This window comes from Amblyomma mixtum, chromosome 5 (assembly GCF_055824585.1).
Source record: "Amblyomma mixtum isolate Tamu chromosome 5, ASM5582458v1, whole genome shotgun sequence".
Taxonomy (NCBI): domain Eukaryota; kingdom Metazoa; phylum Arthropoda; class Arachnida; order Ixodida; family Ixodidae; genus Amblyomma; species Amblyomma mixtum.
In genome coordinates this window covers 2404455-2422100 of record NC_143016.1, presented here as the reverse complement: position 1 = coordinate 2422100, position 17646 = coordinate 2404455, and the positions used below count along the sequence as shown (strand labels likewise).

The 17646-nt window shown below is 49.1% G+C and overlaps 1 protein-coding gene across 1 annotated transcript in view; it reads right to left on the bottom strand.

Moving 5' to 3' along the window:
- Window positions 1-760: 760 nt before the first annotated feature.
- LOC149341138 (uncharacterized) overlaps window positions 761-17646 on the bottom strand; it is a 32070-nt gene continuing 15184 nt past the window's right edge. Inside the window, exons 5-10 of the mRNA XM_089542837.1 lie at window positions 10556-10717; window positions 9458-9583; window positions 7082-7209; window positions 5894-6062; window positions 3609-3761; window positions 761-1043 (exon numbers count right to left, since the gene is read on the bottom strand). Of these exons, the coding sequence (XP_089398963.1) occupies window positions 855-1043; window positions 3609-3761; window positions 5894-6062; window positions 7082-7209; window positions 9458-9583; window positions 10556-10717 (927 nt within the window). The 3' untranslated portion in view covers window positions 761-854. The remainder of the gene's footprint in view (window positions 1044-3608; window positions 3762-5893; window positions 6063-7081; window positions 7210-9457; window positions 9584-10555; window positions 10718-17646) is intronic.

Genomic DNA, 17646 nt, shown 5'->3' with positions numbered 1-17646 from the left:
GGGCCATGCTCTTAAAAGTATCGCGTTTCATTCAATGACAACAGTACATGCAGTCCCCTGCGTTCTGCGACATGTGCTGGTTTGTGAGGCGTCCGATTTCCAACAGTGCCACCAGCTCGGCGAGAATGTGACGTGAATGGTGTTCTCTACTAGCGACATCCTGTATGGTACGAGAAAAGTTGCTGGTCGCCCCGTAAGTGCGATCGGGAAGACTGAAAAAAAAAGAGGAACAAACGTGGACAGCGATAAATAACAAAGATTTCTCGCTGCGTCAGCCTGGGGGAAAGCAGCGCGCGAGGTATGGCTATAAGTACCCTGCGGGCACTAAGCTGAAGTCGACCGTACATGCTTCCCATAAACCCGGGAGAAAGCGTTCAATACCCTGATGTTCCAGCGTCTTTTCTCTGAGGGTCGACGCACGCCAAAACAAATAGCAAGCTGGGTCTCGGAAGCCCCACCGGTGGCAGCACCTACCATCGACAGCAGGGCAGTGGCGCATCGCTTAATCGCTGCACCACTGTGCCAGGAGTGGTATATGAGCCCTTCCAGGGATCTATGACTGTTAAGTAGAGAATTACCGACGCCGCATATATGATTCTTAAACCGTTAGCACTATCGCATCATGCTCGTAAGGCGGAGCTCATGAGTTTTGTTGCAGTTTTTAACTTCTCAAAGCTTCGCTTTCAGTGAAAGCAGCTGGTTTGTGATTTGAACCCGAATTTAATCGATACAGGCCAATTTAAGTTCGTGTACTGTGTCCCTCTAGCATAACAAAACACGCCAGCGGCGTTTTCAAGGCAATGTCTACGTTTCTGTGCCCACAATGACTACCAATTACGGGGGAGGCGCGTGCTTCAGGTACCTGCCACGCATGCCGTCAGGAAGCATGCGGACGAGCCGGCGATCAGGGCCCGCACCGAGACCGAGGCGAAATCTCCCTTGCGGTCGGGAGCCATCGCGCCCAGGGCGCCCAGGCAGATGCCGACGGAGCCCAGGTTGGAAAAGCCACACAGCGCGTACGTGGAGATCACCACCGACCGCGCCTGGAAATCGAAAAAAAAAAAACAGGGCTTTGCGGCCTTGCGCCTCGACGTGGCCAAGTATTCTGCGCCTGGCAAGCTTCTAGAGCCAGATGACAGGCACACAAAAGCTGTGCGGGATGCCAAGGGTTGGAGCAAACATCAAAGACACACATTTTCTCCTCCAGGTGGAACTACGTTCAAAAAACAACTATTGCACTTTTGCTCCACGATTTTAACATGTCTGTCATTTCAATGGTCACCACGATTATGTCAGTGAGAGAACTTCATTCCGTACCATATTGACGTTATAGCACAGTTTTGCTCTTAAAGAACTGAAGCGTCTGGAACCTACCTGCCAAATATACTGCGCGGCAGCATCAAGTTCGTTTTATGATCTCTTAAAAGGAGTTTATAATCATTTTAATTTGTATTATTCCTCCTAGTAATTTTTTTTTAAATACTTACACAATGAGTTCACTTTCATGTATCTTTTTGGGAGTGACGATGACAAACCCGTATTTGTCTTAAGCTAAGATAACGCATCTCGCTTCAAACATCGTAGAGCGTTGTGTGTTCATGCCGTCATCTTTACCAGGAGAATGAATGAGTAAATTAATTATTTACTGATAGAGAGGGTCGGCTCTTGGTCGGCCCCTGTTAAAGAAATAAGAGGGACGGGGGATAAGGCAAAATAAATTGGTAAATTGGTTTTTGAGGAAAGGATTGGCGCAGTATCTGTCTCACATATCTCGGCGGACACCTGAACCGCGCCGTAAGGGAAGGGGGGAAGGTGGGAGTGAAAGAAGCTAAGCAGCATTAGGCTTGGTCAGTACTTGGGAGGGAGACCACCTGGGGAGTAGGTGCAGAAGCAATTTCTTGTCGGTTGTTTTCATAGCCTTCATAGCTGCGCGTCAGGAGATAAAGTGGTAGAAGTGTGTTCAACGTCGGCTAAGTTCCGTGGCATTTTGCGCCCTACAACTTGAGCTATTAATAACGCGCCAGTAGGATACAGGTAGCGCAAGCTCGATGGATGCTCACAGAAACTACCACACGGCCATCGAAGCGCCTCAGCACGTGAAACTCGCTTCTGACCACCTTCGACGCTGCGACGAGAGCGACTGCGCGACAGCGCGCTCTTGTGGGCCGCCACGTAGTGTGTAGATGACGAACCACGCCTGAAACTTGCAGTATTTTATCGAGCGCTGCAGGGAAGGCATCCTCCCTGCCCTCATCCTTTGCAGAAGCTGCAGCTCAATCTGCCCGTGCTCTTAGCCTGTACCTCTGTTGTGCACAGGCGTCAAGGGTAATTGACGCGAAACCGGGCAACGTGCCTTGTAGAGAGCGCCGTAAAGCTAAGCGGTCTTTAAAGACAGGCTTTCAAGTGCACGCCCATTCCCCTTCAAAAGTATACAGCCCAAGGGGTTTGCTTCTAAGCTGTTTAGTGGAGCTCCCTAGCACACATCTAGCAGTCCAAAGCCTGGGAGGATTGAGGACGCCATGCCATTCCTCTTTAGAGAAGTTACGGTCGCTGAGGATGCATAACGAGGCATACAGCAGGCGTCACAAGCAAACCCCTTGGGCCGCATACTTTTGACGGCGGGTGTACATGTCGGAGCCTATGGAGTCTTGTTGCTGAACGCCAGCTCGTGGATTAGGTTTGGTGTGTGGAGGTTTAACGTTCCAAAGCGACTCAGGCTATGAGGGACGCCGTAGTGAAGGGCTCCGGAAATTTCGACCACCTGGGGTTCTTTAACGTACACTGACATCGCACAATACACGGGCCTCTAGAATTTCGCCTCCATAGAAATTCTACCGCCGCGGCCGAGATCGAACCCGCGTCTTTCGAGTCAGCAGCCCAGCATCATAGCCACTGAGCCACCGCGGCGGCTTTGGATTAGATACACGTTTAGATGCAAGCAAAATGTGAAAACGCGCCCCTAAGTCAGCTGATTATCGACTCCATGGGTTACCGTTATTAAAAAATGTCTTCACTACGGTGCGCCCAAGCCCCGGTACATTGCAATACCTTAAATTTATCACACCGATTCAGTACCTGTCAGAGGTACACATTTCCGTTCAACAGACGTCCGCGGAGGCAAGCTGCGTGTTTTACGTGGATGCCTCCGGGCCCCACCATGGGGGATGGTACACGGCCACAGTCGTCCACCAATCCAAAACAGTGAACGACCTTACTTTCCGAGCCCGTGACATAACACATGCGGAGGTGTGGGCCTACCCCTTCAACCCTGCTATCCCCCCTCACCCCAACCCAACCCGGGAGGACTGGGAGGCGACCCTGCTCGGCTGCTCTGATCTGCAGGCCCAACGGGCCTTGGTCGCGCGAGCCCGGGCGGCGGCCAAAGCCACTGGGGTCCAGAACTAGGGACCTCCACCTAGTACTTGTAAGCGTTGGCCCCCTCTGGGCCAGCTCGTACATAACCTCTTTAAGTGTATCTGTATATAAATGTTTTTCACCACCACCGTCTGCCCGTCTGCAGCTTGAAACGCTGTCTTCTTCGGAGTATAGCAGAGCAGGATTCGCGAATTCGCGACACTTCCTAACGCACGCACAGCAGAAACGCTCACTTCGAGTTCGTCGATGATGATGGCGAGTCGCGAGTAAGCGATGAACTCGTTGGCGAAGGTTTTGATGCCGATCAACTCCCCCACGGCGCCGCAGTCCTTCAGGGGAACGCCCATCAGGAACGCCAGGGGAGTGAAGAGCTTGGCCAACAGCCACTGCGCCAACGTCGAAAACGACACCTGCACGTCTAAAAAACTGTCCCCGCAGCTTGCCACACACGCTAAACTATATATATGGAGCTACGACGGCGTCTCGCTACTGCCTGCGTAGCGCTTGCTTGAGACCGCCGCAGAACGAAATGCACATTCGTAGATTATTAAGGCGGAAGCCTTTAATGCCTCATCGTTGTAAGCAGTAGTTGTCGACAGAAATGTTCACGCTTTTCAATTGGTCGAAACTTCGTGACGTCACGGTGGGCGAATTTCAAACGGGGCCAATTGTACTTTGGCTAGTAACCATGCAACCAATTAAAGGGATCGTATAGTGATGCTCCAAGTAAGTGGGACTGAGTTTAGTTAACTGCTTAATTACCCAATTGGCCTAATTAACCCTTCTAGTCAGGCCAGATAAATAAATAAAACCGAGGAGTAAATTGGTTTGGTTTGGTTTATGGGGTTTAACGTCCCAAAGCGACTAAGGCTATGAGAGACGCCGTAGTGGAGGGCTCCGGAAATTTCGACCACCTGGGGATCTTTAACGTGCACTGACATCGCACAATACACGGGCCTCTAGAATTTCTCCTCCAAAGAAATTCCAGCCGCCGAGGCCGGGATCGAACCCGCGTCTTTTGGGTCAGCAGCCGAGCACCATAGCCACTGAGCCACCGCGGCGGCGGGAGTAAATTGGTCGAGTTCGGGAATCGAACCCCGGTCTCCGAAAGTTCGAGACGAGCATGCTAACCACTCCGCCATGCCAGCTCGATGGTTTGGAATGAACAATGGCGCGTCTAGTGAATACGGTGTCTTCGTTCACTCCCATCTTCCTCCCTTCCCGTTACGGCGAGGTTTAGATGTCCACCCAGATATGCGAGACAGATACATTTCCTTTCCTCACAAACCAATTTACCGACGAGCAAGGCGCACAGACGAACGGGCTATGGCGTTCGATGGACTCCCTGGCAGCGTTGCAAGACGCTGTCGCGTTTCACTCTTAGAGGCGAAGATTAACGTCTTAACAACGCATCAGTGACACAAGCAGCAACACCAAGGCTTTCGCCTCACCGTACTTCAGGTCAACAAAGTGCCCCCCTGAATTTTTCTATTCACCGCCGACATCGCACGGCCACTAACACTCGTGTCGTAGAGGAAGTAAGCTTCTCTACGCTCATGTCCTTGCAAAAAGTAACCAGGCTGCCATGACCACGCAAAACGCGTTGCGGTTGGCAGCCCTCGCCATCTCCGAGCCGGTAAGCTGCACCACGGCTATTATCCTCTGGGTGATAACAAGTCTACTAATAGTATGAAGAACAGCTTGGTTACTTTCGGCAAAGACTATATGGAGAGAGAAAACGAAATAAATGCATCAGCGCTTCTGGTATACGGCTGGAGACGGCGTGTTAAAAGGCACTGCCACTGCACGTGGATTCGTATCGCTCTGTACGCATTACGAGCGACAGCTCAGTCGGAATGCCAGACCTATGCCTGCCCAGACTTCCTCAGAAAACACCAATATTCGCAAACATCACGAAAACTGATTATATTTAACCAAATGTTTTTAGGGAAATCCCCCAAGGTGGAGTATATTTAAGCTCGCTCACTCCGCTGGGCGAAAAAAACTTCTGTCGTTCTCCGTATTATGCTAACTACAAAAGAATCTGGGAGGTTTAGAATTGCTCTTGTCCTTGTAAACAAGAGCAACAGCATTAAAAAGATAAAAAACTCTTCTACGACCAAAGGTGGCAGCTATCGATCTGTAAAAAAAAAAAAAAAAGTTGAATAACAGGTTATGCATTGATATTTCAAGAGTTTCAAGCGCACTTCAATTGTTTGTTTTCAGTTTTATTTGGTATTGTACTCTGCGCGAATAATTTGCGCCTTGCATGAAAATTTCTATTGTCGGTGACTGCTGTTTTATTTTGTGAGAAATTAGCATTGTGGTTTTTGTTTTGTTTTTTACTGATTAGAATTTTAAACGATATACGAGTGGTGTTTTCAGCATCGCTCAGATCCACTCGCATGCTTAAGTATTTTATGCTTAAGCGCGCTGAGAGACGATTGACTTTGCGTAATCGAAATTCGACAAGCACTTAGAGAGAATGTTTCTCGGGGCGTTTCCACCACACGCTCACCTCGAAGCTGAGAAAGTCCAGGGAGATGATGGATCCAATCCACAGCAGCGAACTGTTGAGGAACGCGATGAAAGCAAGGAAGGCGACCAAGTTGGCCACTATATTGCCGACGATGAACATTCCCACGGCAGAACCGTTCGATGCCGCCTCGAGGACGTTGCGCTCCTCACTGCACACGTGATCACACACACCAGAGAACGAAATAGCATCAGAGAACTCAGCAGCTGTGAGGACTTCAGCTCACTAACGATATCGTTCAAACCCTGTCGCATTAAAACGGGCCACAGAGCCATCCCAAACAAAATTCCTTTCATCAATGATTTAAATTTTGTTTTTCCTTAGTGTATTGTTTCTGCGTCACTTTCTAGGTATACATGTCTCAGTGTTTTCCGCAGCTAAGGCCGTGGCAACCCTTTCCGCGATCAGATTAGGATGGTTTTTACTCACAGCGAAATTGGAAGCTTCACGTTGATATTAGCTTTTATATTTACTTAGCATCTCTCCGAGGGAACTATACATGGGCAAAACAAAAGGAAGACCCTCGGATGAGGCGAGGACAGCTCATATAAAAGTAGTCATAGACTGTCTGTAGACTTATTACAAGCTGTGTTGCCTTCGTGTAGATATTTCCTTCTGTCTATCACAGTCGACAGACTGCCTAGAGACAAAAGTGTGCTAAAAGTGCATGGCCATAAATCTATACATTGTCTGTTGACTGCCTATAGGATTTTATGATGGTGATGATGATGATGATGATTTTTTATGGCGCAAGGGCATCTGCGGGCAAACAGCTCCATGGCGCAAGGTGTTTTCTTCTACTCACGGTGGGGTCAAAGACCCATTTTTCACGCATTTCACCTTAAAGAAGCCGAGCACCAGGCAGGGAAAGGGCAGATATTGTATCACCGGCGGGCACCCGGCGGCACTGGGCATCGAACCTCGCACCTACCGCATGCGAGGCAGATTCTGAAACGACCAGGCCACCGCTGCGGTCATACCTATAGGATTTGTATTGTCTATAGACTAGTCTATAAATTTGTCTGTAGAAAGTCCACAGACTTTATAGACAAAGGTCTCCGGGCAGTCTATAGACTGTCTAAAGAAATTTTTGCATGAGAGGTGCAGCGCCTCCTAGATCCGACTGGGTACGGATGATTATACCACGGTGCGCGTACAACACCGTCCCACCTCTTGGGCATTTCGATGTTCTTCAGCTGCGTCTTGCTCTCCTCGGTCTCCGGGTAGAGCAGCTTGGAGCAGGCCAACGCTGCGGGGGCGCTCATTATGGAGGCCGTTATCAGATGGCCGGGGCTCACCTGCGGAAGAATGTTCCGGCTGCTCGGCCACGCAACCCCTGCAGGACGACTGGTTGGCGACGTTGCATTCGCCGCACACGTCGCCACGTCACTCCATTATTTCTGATCACCGAAGAGTTCATAAAGGAGTGCCCTGAGTCGAGTGAACTGGTGTCGACCCCTGCACCTTAACCTCGACGCCATCGTCTGGACGAACAGCTCGCTCCTTTGGTGGATGCTCACTCACTCAGTTGTTCATGGCATGCTGGCTCGAACGGACAAGTTCAGCGAACAGTTTTGCCGGCAGTGTTTACCCAGCCACAAACATCTCGCAACAGGATAATACACAAGAAACCACTGGTCGTGTGCAAGACTGGAGTCGTTTATCGTTTATTCGATACCGCTTTCCTGCGGCAAGACGTACATCGGCCAGACAGGCCGCTGTATTAATGAGCGGCTGTTTGAGCACCGCAGATCAGTAAAAGGGGCAGTGTCCTCGAACCTGGCTTTGCACTGCCGAAAATGTAAAGACTGCTTCCCCCATTTGGACAGGACTAACATCTTGTTCTGTCACCCAGATAGGACCTGCAGGGAGTTAGTTGAGGCGTTTTTGGTAAGCCAGGAGACTGGAGCATGTGTCGCCTCGCCTTCCATTAATCTGGTAGATAAAGAGTTTCGAGCTCTGGGGGAATGTGTGGCGACAGGTTGATTGCAGGGTCTTGTCATGTGCTAAGATGCTGAATGGCTTTGTTGGGATGAGGCGGTTTTTGCAGTCCGCTACATGCGCGTACGGGTTTGTGAGGGCTATCGCGATGTGTCTGTGTTTTATCGTTGTGTTTGGTGCGTATATAAGTAACCCTTCTAGAAATAAAACTCAGTTGTTAGATTGCGCTCGTGTCGTCTCTTGTTTCTTTCTCTCGTCCTGTGTATCGCGCTGTATTAAGATGAATCCGTTCCAACTTGCCCAGTTTTCTGTTCTAGGATAATACATTCGTCACCCTTCCGACGATGCGGCGCGAGAGGCAGACGTCGATGTGGCCCTTCGCGCAGGTTAGGCCGATTCACACGACGGTCCGTTCGCCCGCGGCCCGCGCACTACGTGTTCATGCGTCAGCACATTGAGGGGCGCGCTAACCAGGCCGCGAGTCGACAGCGCGCCTCTCAATGTGGTGGCGCATGAACACGTGATGCGCGGGCCGCGGGCGAACGGACCGTCGTGTGAATCGGCCTTTACGGGGAAGCCAGCGTTTGAAGATGAGTCATAGTGGTGCTCCAAAACGAACGTTCAGTGTACGAAGGGCAGCCGCAGCAAAGATGCGCGAAAATCTAGAGTATGCCTTATCGTAAAGAGTAGGTTTGGTTTATTGGTTTATTAGGGTTTAACGTCCCAAAGCAACTCAGGCTATGAGGGACGCCGTAGTGAAGGGCTCCGGAAATTTCGACCACCTGGGGTTCTTTAATGTGCACTGACATCGCCCAGTACACGGGCCTCTAATTTCGCCTTCATCGAAATTCAGCCGCCGCGGCCGGGATCAAACCCGCGTATTTCGGGTCAGCAGCCGAGCGCCGTAACCACTGAGTCACCGCGGCGGGGCGTAAAGAGTAGGGGTTAAGTATGAAATGCGTTGCGGGAAAGTCGAATCACACAGAACGGCTTTTCAAATCCTGGCTCATTCAGCAATGGAGACACTCTACTTCTGTTAACAAGTATGCGTTGTTCCAGCCATGAACAATAGCCAACTAATCCAACTTACTACTTTGCTACGAGTAAAGTATAATGACTGGAAGAGCGTCACTGCGCTCTTCCAGTCGTGAAAAGAACAACGAAAAGAAAAGACATGACAGGACATGTCTTCTTAGCGCAGTATGCGTTCTTCCAGTCATGACCAATCACCAACTAATTCAACTTGTCGCCTTACTACGAGTATAGCAAGCCCCGTAGTGGCCGAGCGTTGCGGTTGTTAATACAGTCTCCGGATTCAGGGCGAAATGTATAGCTTCTCGCTTCGAGAATACGCGCGAGACACGGCTGACGCACTTTTAAGCCCTCAAGGGTTTTCTTAAACAGAGCTTTTACGTGGTTCCAGAAATCTGGCGTCAGCTATGTGATTTGGATGCGCTCGTCCATGACCCGTAGGTGTCAGCTGCAGGAAGCTTCCAGACGACTTATTACATGTAACGTCCTCTGATTATGGAATCGCTTCACGACGCTCGTCTAAACACGAGCCGGTAACAGGGCCCAAGTACTTATGGACAGCCTTCTACTCACCCCAAAGCTGATGTACGCAGCCATGACGCTGCCGGCGATGGTGGAGAAGCCGCTAGTCATCACAGAGTGAAGCTCCGAGTTTGTCATCTTCGACAGGAATGGCCGAATCACCAGGGGCGCCTCGGACTGCGACGAAGCGAGATAGGTGCAAAAGCCTGTATTTCTCGAATGCTCCGGCAATGTCAAACTGACCGCGTCGCCATCTTCTCTTGCAGTAATCGAAGAGGACACCTCAGGTAATCGGAAGTAGTAAATGTTTACGCGCCAAACACATATGCCTCGGCTATAACACACACTGCAGTGGAGTGTCTCGGACTCGTTTTGACCACCTTTGGCTTTTCATCGTAGAGTGGAATCTCTGTACACGTTCGTTTCTGGATTTCGCCATTGTCAATATTCTTCCGCCATGGTTGGAATCGTCACTTTGCGCGCCTTAACCGCTGAGCCACCACGCCGGTTATTCGTGAGACTGCACACACCGGCTTTAACCCACGGTGAAGCATTTTGTGACGCGCGCTTTCATTCGCACAAAGTTCTCCTTACGAAGAGCAAAATTAAACGAGTGTTATGCACCTGAAACGAGAAATAAATTTTTCTGCGCGACAGCTATTGTTGAATGCGTCAACACTGCTCCGTTGAGTGCGTCACAACAGCCTATATCTTACGTAGTTATTAATATCACCTGGCTCACTTTAAAGACAAGCATTTCGCAAAGCCTAACGTTGGGCAAGTTGGAGAACGTTCATGATGAAAAACTAGCGCAAAAGAAACGCAAGGGACGGAAAGGGAACGACGCAGACAAGCGCTAGCGCTAGACTAGCGCTTGTCTGCGTCGTTTACTTTCCGTTCCTCGCGTTCCTTTTGTGCTATTTTTTTTATCATGAACAAGCATTTCTGCAAATTTGCGTGCACTGGTTCTTTCATCCAACCAGCGACAACTGGTGGCATCATTCTGGCTTTCAGTTCTTGTTAACACCACTTCCATAAATTACTTCCAACGCTAGACGAACGATCAGGGCTTGGCACATACAGCTTCACCATGCTAAGGAACGCATACTAACGCCTGCGACGCGAAAGAAACGACCTGAGCGCACTCACCATTCCGAGGAATATGTTGGCAGCTGCCGTCATGGATTCGCAGACGGTCGTGCCGATGGTCATCTGCAGGAACTTCCCAACCACCTTGACCAGCCATTGCATTATCCCGTAGAAGTAGAGGATGTTCACAAAAAAACTGAAGAAAAATATCACAGGCAGAGCCTGCGGGACATGCGAAACGAAAATTGAGCGATGCTAACGTCATAAACATGACATCGCGGCAGAAGTCGAAACGGAAACAGTAGCGCGCACATTTGAATGCCTTCGCGTGTCGAAGAAGCCGATCCCTTTGAGACACGGAGCAACATTTCAAGACTGTTCATTGGCAGCGCCTCCTTCTGTCTACACTGATCGTAGAACTTCACCCATGGGCCTATAGTCTGGCGGCCCACACGACGCCGCCTGGAGGGTAAGGTCATGGCCAGAGAAAAAGGGGGAAAGTTGCGCCATCTACGCATCATTTCTGTGGAGCTCTTTAAACTTCAGCGCGAAATACTGCGCATGAAATCTCTCTAAAGAAGAATTTTTCATACATTTCGTGAAAAATATCAGTTCATGGGCACGACCGTGCTCTTTATAAAACTGTATCATCTTTGGCTCATTTAACGCTTCCAATAGATTGGTTTATTGGTTTATTGGGGTTTAACGTCCCGAAGCGACTCAGGCTATGAGGGACGCCGTAGTGAAGGGCTCCGGAAATTTCGACCAACTGGGGTTCTTTAACGTGCACTGACATCGCATAATACACGGGCCTCTAGAATTTCGCCTCCATCGAAATTCAGCCGCCGCGGCCGGGATCGAACCCGCGTCTTTCGGGCCAGCAGCCGAGCGCCGTAACCACTGAGCCACCGCGGCACAATCACTGCCACGTGCCTGACCACCAAAGTTTCACGTGTCCGGAAAAGAACGGATACAGCAATGGCGAAAGAATCCATCAAAGCATCAGATTCTCTCTATCTGGTCAATCTGTGGCAAGCAGTACAAAACACTCACTGTGGTGCGCCAATTGAGTTTCATTCGGTGCCTGTTGGCACTTGAAGACAGATTGATCCAACCCCTTGTTAGACCAGCTGATACGGTTTGTATGGCTTACACGACAGCGAACAACTCTCCACATTGTCTAGCAAACAGCTACTTTGCTTGTTCTCACGTTGATACGAATACGGCTTCAATTAGGGAGTAATTATTAACGTGCTGATGAGCACAGCGATTAGACGACAAAAGAACGTTATACAGCTTTCTAAGAAGCTTCGAAATTCAAGAAAAATTAACCTCCTTTTTTTTTAAGCGATGTGTATTGTCTCAGGGCATAAATTAGCCTTGTTCGGGGGATTGAATCCGAGACCATCGTCTGTCCGGGGCAGTCGGTCAACCAACTAAGCTAACCAGAAAGTTCAACAAACTCGGATCACGTGACACGGTGCTCGGAGAGGAGCAATGGCAAAAGAAGCACATCTTCAGTGAAGAGTTCGAGACCGGCGTCCTCGTGTACATGGCATCCAAAGCGGAAGCGAGCGTGCGTGAAACTGATACGTCGGACCAAGGCCTAGCGCAAATCCGCGCGGAGACTGTTTAGTAAGGCATCGATTACACCCGTTCCACATCAGCCTGCACCAAGAATAGCACGGCAGTGGTTTCGAACGACGCCTGGACTTCTACAATTGGCTTTTAATTCAAACAGACCGCGACCCTGAATTCCTGAAGAAAACTGTTTCGACTGATCAGGCTCACTTATGCAGAAACTCAACCGTCAACCTGCTCAACGCATATCAACGCATATATTTCCATAATAGTACCGTACAGTCTTCCGGTGTTCAAATTTTTCTCCAAGAATGTTGGACATGCGTCAGCACAAGCACGAAGTAAGGCTGACCGTTAACGTTTGGGGCGGAATTTTTATTGATAGGAACACTGGCCCATACTTCTTTGAAGAAACACTGACAGGGAGCCTCTACACAGAAGCAATACTTCAGAGAGCTGCGCAAGACTGCTTCTGGCCTGCCGCTTGGTGTGCTGTAGCATACACGGTTTCAGCACGACAGCACTCAGCGCATTCTGCGTCACGCGCTACACACTTTCTTGACCGCAAATTTCCAGAGAAGTGCATAGGACGCTGTTGTCCCGTTGCGTGGCCACCGTGATCGCCTGACCTGACCTCATTAGAATCTTTTGTGGGGTTATGAGAAAAATGAACTCTACACAACGGAACCCACCACTGTGGAAAACCTTAAGCGGAGAATTATTGCCGCTTGTACCGCCATTCATCCTGGGATGATAAAACGGCTAGTAAGTTCTATGCGTGACCGTCTCGTGTGTGTGGCCATGGGGTGGACAGCGCGTTGAGCACCTTTTGTGACTGGTGTGGAAATTAGTTGTTTTCTTTAAGTACTAAACCAGCGGAGAGTATGCGTAAACAAGTGGTATTCCAGAGCTTATTTGCATGCTGTGTTTCTCAAGGTATCAAATTCAGTTTCACATACGTGCTCTCAGGACAGCTACGTACGTTACTCCTGTCGCGATATTTTCTTAAAATGAGGGGATGCTCTGAACCCGAGACGTCATTAAGGCGTGCTCCTTGCAGCGGCCAGACAGAGAACAACCGCTCCTTCTATGTGAACTTATCAGCCTTACCCATGCGAATAAATATGTAGAGACTGTCAATAGTTTAAAGCCCAGGGGGTTTGCTTCTAAGCCTCGCAATGGGACTCCCGTAACATTCGTGGTAGTCCTACCCATTGGAGGAGGCAGGACCAGAAATCTTCTTACCTTCAGAAAATTTGGAGCGCTGGTGATGCATCACGAACCAGTCAGTGTGCTTCAGAAGCAAAGCCCCTGGGCTCCAAACTTTTGACAAAGGCTGTACGAGCCTGCCCATTCCAGGCAAGACGCCGTAGATGACAGCGTTTTGTGTCAGTATGACACCGCACTTTCCCGGGGCCGCGGAAGACAAGTAAGGTTAATTAAAAAGTTAATTAATTAAAAGTTCGTATACTTCTCAATTACCCACCTAAGAGTACAACCAACAAGCCCAGCTTCAAGTACTTCTAAGAGTACAACCACTCGTATTTCAAGTGGCTCTCATGGCTAACTGCAAAATAAAAAATGCACGAAGTCGAGCTGTCATTTTTATGAAAGTGGGGTGCAGCTAAGAAATAAACGTATATCGGCACACGCCTGACCACTAACCTTTCCTGGTCGATGCACATAGAAAAAAATCAGAGCTAAAGTTCACTAACTCTTGGATAGCTAAAACGTCATCTGGCACTCGAAAACTAGCTTACCACACATTCGTCTGCCCACCACTTTAATTTATATTGCCTATCTGCTCGCCTCACCAGGCAAATCTAACAAACTGTCTGGAATCCATACAAAACCGAGCCGCGCGTTTCATCACTCGTGATTACCACCGTCATCTCAGCGTAATAAACATCGTTATCGCTATCCCTTCTGACTTTAGAACCACGTCGAACGTCGCACTTTTCTTCTTATTTCACAAAATGGTATTCAATCAACACGGAAACGCGCTGTCCTTGTAATAGCCATGGAACACACCATATCGTCTTCATAATCACAAGATTTATGAGTATTTCTGGTCGTACCAAAGCGTTTACGTGCCTGCCCTGCAACGTGCCATAAGCCGTAGTAAAAGTCTTGCAGACGACATTATTAACACCAGATGGCCTGCTGCATTTAGAAATACGGTAACCGGCGTATTTGTCTAATCTTGAGGTCCTTCTCTGTGTCTTGCTCAAAAAATTGCATTTATTGTTGAATAACATGTATGCAGTTCTGTTCTTTTACTTCATTTCATGTTAATTTTCTGATCCGTTTCCATGTAGTCGAACTCTAAACATTGTGTAACGGCGTCTGAATTTAAGTGTATCTTGTTCGTTAACTGTTGCTAACTATTGTATAACGTTTACCTTTAATATCTGTTTTTATTTCGTAAGCAATACAGCGCCAGGTTTCGAGCCGTCGCGTAGCTCCCGTCGTTGGCCGAGGTCAAACAGATGGAGCGCCGTTGCCATAGCAACCATTTCAGCCGCGCTCCACCAGGCGGCAGGACCGTCCACTGATCTCCACTAGGGAAGCTGGATGCAGGGTTGCCAGATGGCTCCGACCTCAGGTAGCCAAATTGACCTCCGTAGTAGCCCAAACGTAGCCAACAGCGAAATTTTTGCGTAGCCCAAAAGTAGCCAAAAAAATTTGCTTTTTTGACGACATTTCTTAAGCATATTGAATTAATTTTCGGCAAGAATATTTACATATTAGATTTCTTTCCCGCAGATAATATCTGAGGCAAGACCTCTTGGTCTGAGAGGGTGCGCACGGCGTGTTCTTTCCGTTGTTACGTTTCGCATCCGTCATGCGCGCTAACCAGTGCGGCTAACAGGTACGCTAACCAGGTCCTAAAGATGGGGCCGCAGTTCCACTTTGCAAGCGCGGCAGTAGGCCATATCACCTGAGGCGGGTGACGCCAGCCAGTCTGCACGCGGAAAAGAACGGCGGCGCTATATCTAGTTCAGGAATATTTCACCTTTTAAATGTTCGCGCGCAGATTAGACACGTCGACAGTGAAAATACCTTACTGTATACATACGCAGCCTCACTTTCAATTGCATGCTTTAAGAGGAAGGTTCTCACTGAGAGCGTCACCTCATAGCATCGAGCATGCGCCTTCTGGAAGCTACATTCTACGATATGCATGAGCTCAGAATAAATCAAGGATATATGCCATTAGATGATAATCTATGTCGATTTTATCTTCAGTCTAACAGCACCTTCGCAATAATGAGAAAAACAATTACCCTTGAATTCCGGCTCCTTTTTCCATTTCTTTTTGTAGTTCCGGATGTACATCGCCCACTTGCCCATTCTGAAAGTTCTCGTAGCGACGGATCTAATGCCATGTCATGCCACTAACTTCCGCCGCCTTCGTTAGTTACAGTGCGTTCCGCGCCGAAGGATGGCTCCACGGCTCCGCATGAGTGCACGCATATTACGCAACGGACACGGCGCTCTCGCGTCGCTTGCAATGAATCTCGAGGGCTGCACGTGTGCCGCTTGAGGCTGCAGAAAAAGCGTAGGCTCTTGCGAGTGGCGCGCTTGCCGTGTCCAGCACGAGAATAGGGAGAAACAGAAAAAGATCTTATTAATGCGTAAGCATTACTTGCCTCATGCGCGAATCTTGAGCAGAATGTGTCCGCAGAACCAGAATGAACAATACAAGAAAAGAAAATGCCTGGCGGTGGGTTTCCAAACAGCCACCTACCGCAGCCGAAGCGGACGCCCAAACCACTAGGCCACGTCTATGGTTAACGGCTAACACGTGAGGATCACGAAACCAGGCAACAAAAGCGAAATAGTAGCATTTAATGCTTACGCATTCGCACCACGTAGGGAGCGCCGCGGTCGCTCAGTGATTATGGTGCTCGCCTGCTGACCCGAAAGACGCGGGTTCGATCCCGGTCGCGATGGTTGAATTTCTTTGGAGGAGAAATTCTAGAGGCCCGTGTACTGTGCGATGTCAGTGCACGTTAAAGAACCCCAGGCGGTCGAAATTTCCGGAGCCCTCCACTACGGCGTCTCTCATAGCCTTAGTCGCTTTGGGACGTTAAACCCCATAAACAAAACAAAAACCACGTAGGGAGACTTAAGTTCTCTTAATGTTTTCTCTCTATTCTGGTACCATGGTTGTCATGGCCACCCGAGGTGCACCGTCAATGGGAGAACGCTCACATGTGCAGACGGCAACAGTCTACGTATATTCAATGGCGCGCGCGAGCGCGGGTGGCGTGGATTAAGTGGAATCTTAGGCCGTGAAGTGTTTCCGCGGGGGCAACTTTCACGTAGTGTCAACTCTTTATAAAAGAAATCGAAAGGCCATGATCCTTGACCGCCTGAAATACAAGTTTTCTCGAACACAGCGTTTACAAATTGTCATTTTGTAGCAGACGTGCTCAATTTCTTTATTCCAGCATGCCTTTTATTTCTGTCACTGTATAATTGCAACAGAGCACATAATAACTACTTTCACTTTTTTTTTCACCCATGAAAAAGATGTAGCCCAAAAGTAGCCACATAGCCAAAACGAAATTTCTGACGCCAACTCGGACAACAAGTAGCCCAATTTGGCTATTAATAGCCCAATCTGGCAACCCTGATGACAGGACGTCGCTACACGCAGCAAGTATGGAGCCTCGTCTACTCGGCTCGGTGTCGTCTCGTTTGCCTAGCTTCGCCAACTCTGCTCTTTACTGTGATGCTTGCTCCCACGCTCGAGCCCAAGTTATGCTATCAATGGGGGATAAATATAAGAAAGAATAGGTTGAAACATTCACCAGGCAGCTTACTTTGCAGCGACCATTTTACCGAATTATGTTCAGACCGAACCGGAACGAGGGCCAGGCTACTATCTGGTGAGGTGTCGACGGTGTTCGGTTGGTTCACATTAGCGCCTCCAAAAGGTATGGTACTGCTTTTTCGACGGAGCGTGTCATATACTGTTTCGTATTGGAGCAAGTTAAGCCTGAATGGGCTTTAATTCGTGGTGTTTGGTGCTGTTGACTTCTAACAGCGCTTCTCACGCGCCCTGCAGCATTCGTCTTTCTTGTCAGTGCCACACGAAAATTCGGTTTTAAGATGACCTAGCCTCATCGTCATTCCAATACTTCTCCTTCACGCTCGGAAGGCAAGAACCAGACAAGAACATAGTGTTTAATGCACGTACTCCTTTGCCGCGGCAGGGTGAGACCTGCATGCCTGTTTTCTTCGGTTTCTCTGAAATTACAGGGTTCTGCACACAATGCTCACATTTTTCGCGTTCAGCTTGCTTGTTTCTTTCATATAACAGCAGACATTACACGAAAACAACGCCAATAACTGAGAACTAAAGGGCGAAACACGCAACTTTTTGCATTGAAATACACAGCAGACACCCGACTTCAGGGACAAGCCGTCCAACTTCCGGTGGCTTCACTCGCGCTCGTCTCGGAAAGCGGGAATGCGGCATCCAGCCACCTAGTGGAGATCAGTGGGACCGTCGCTGAGCCGCTGCCGCGCCCCTAGTCGCGCGCTCTCGACGCATGTGT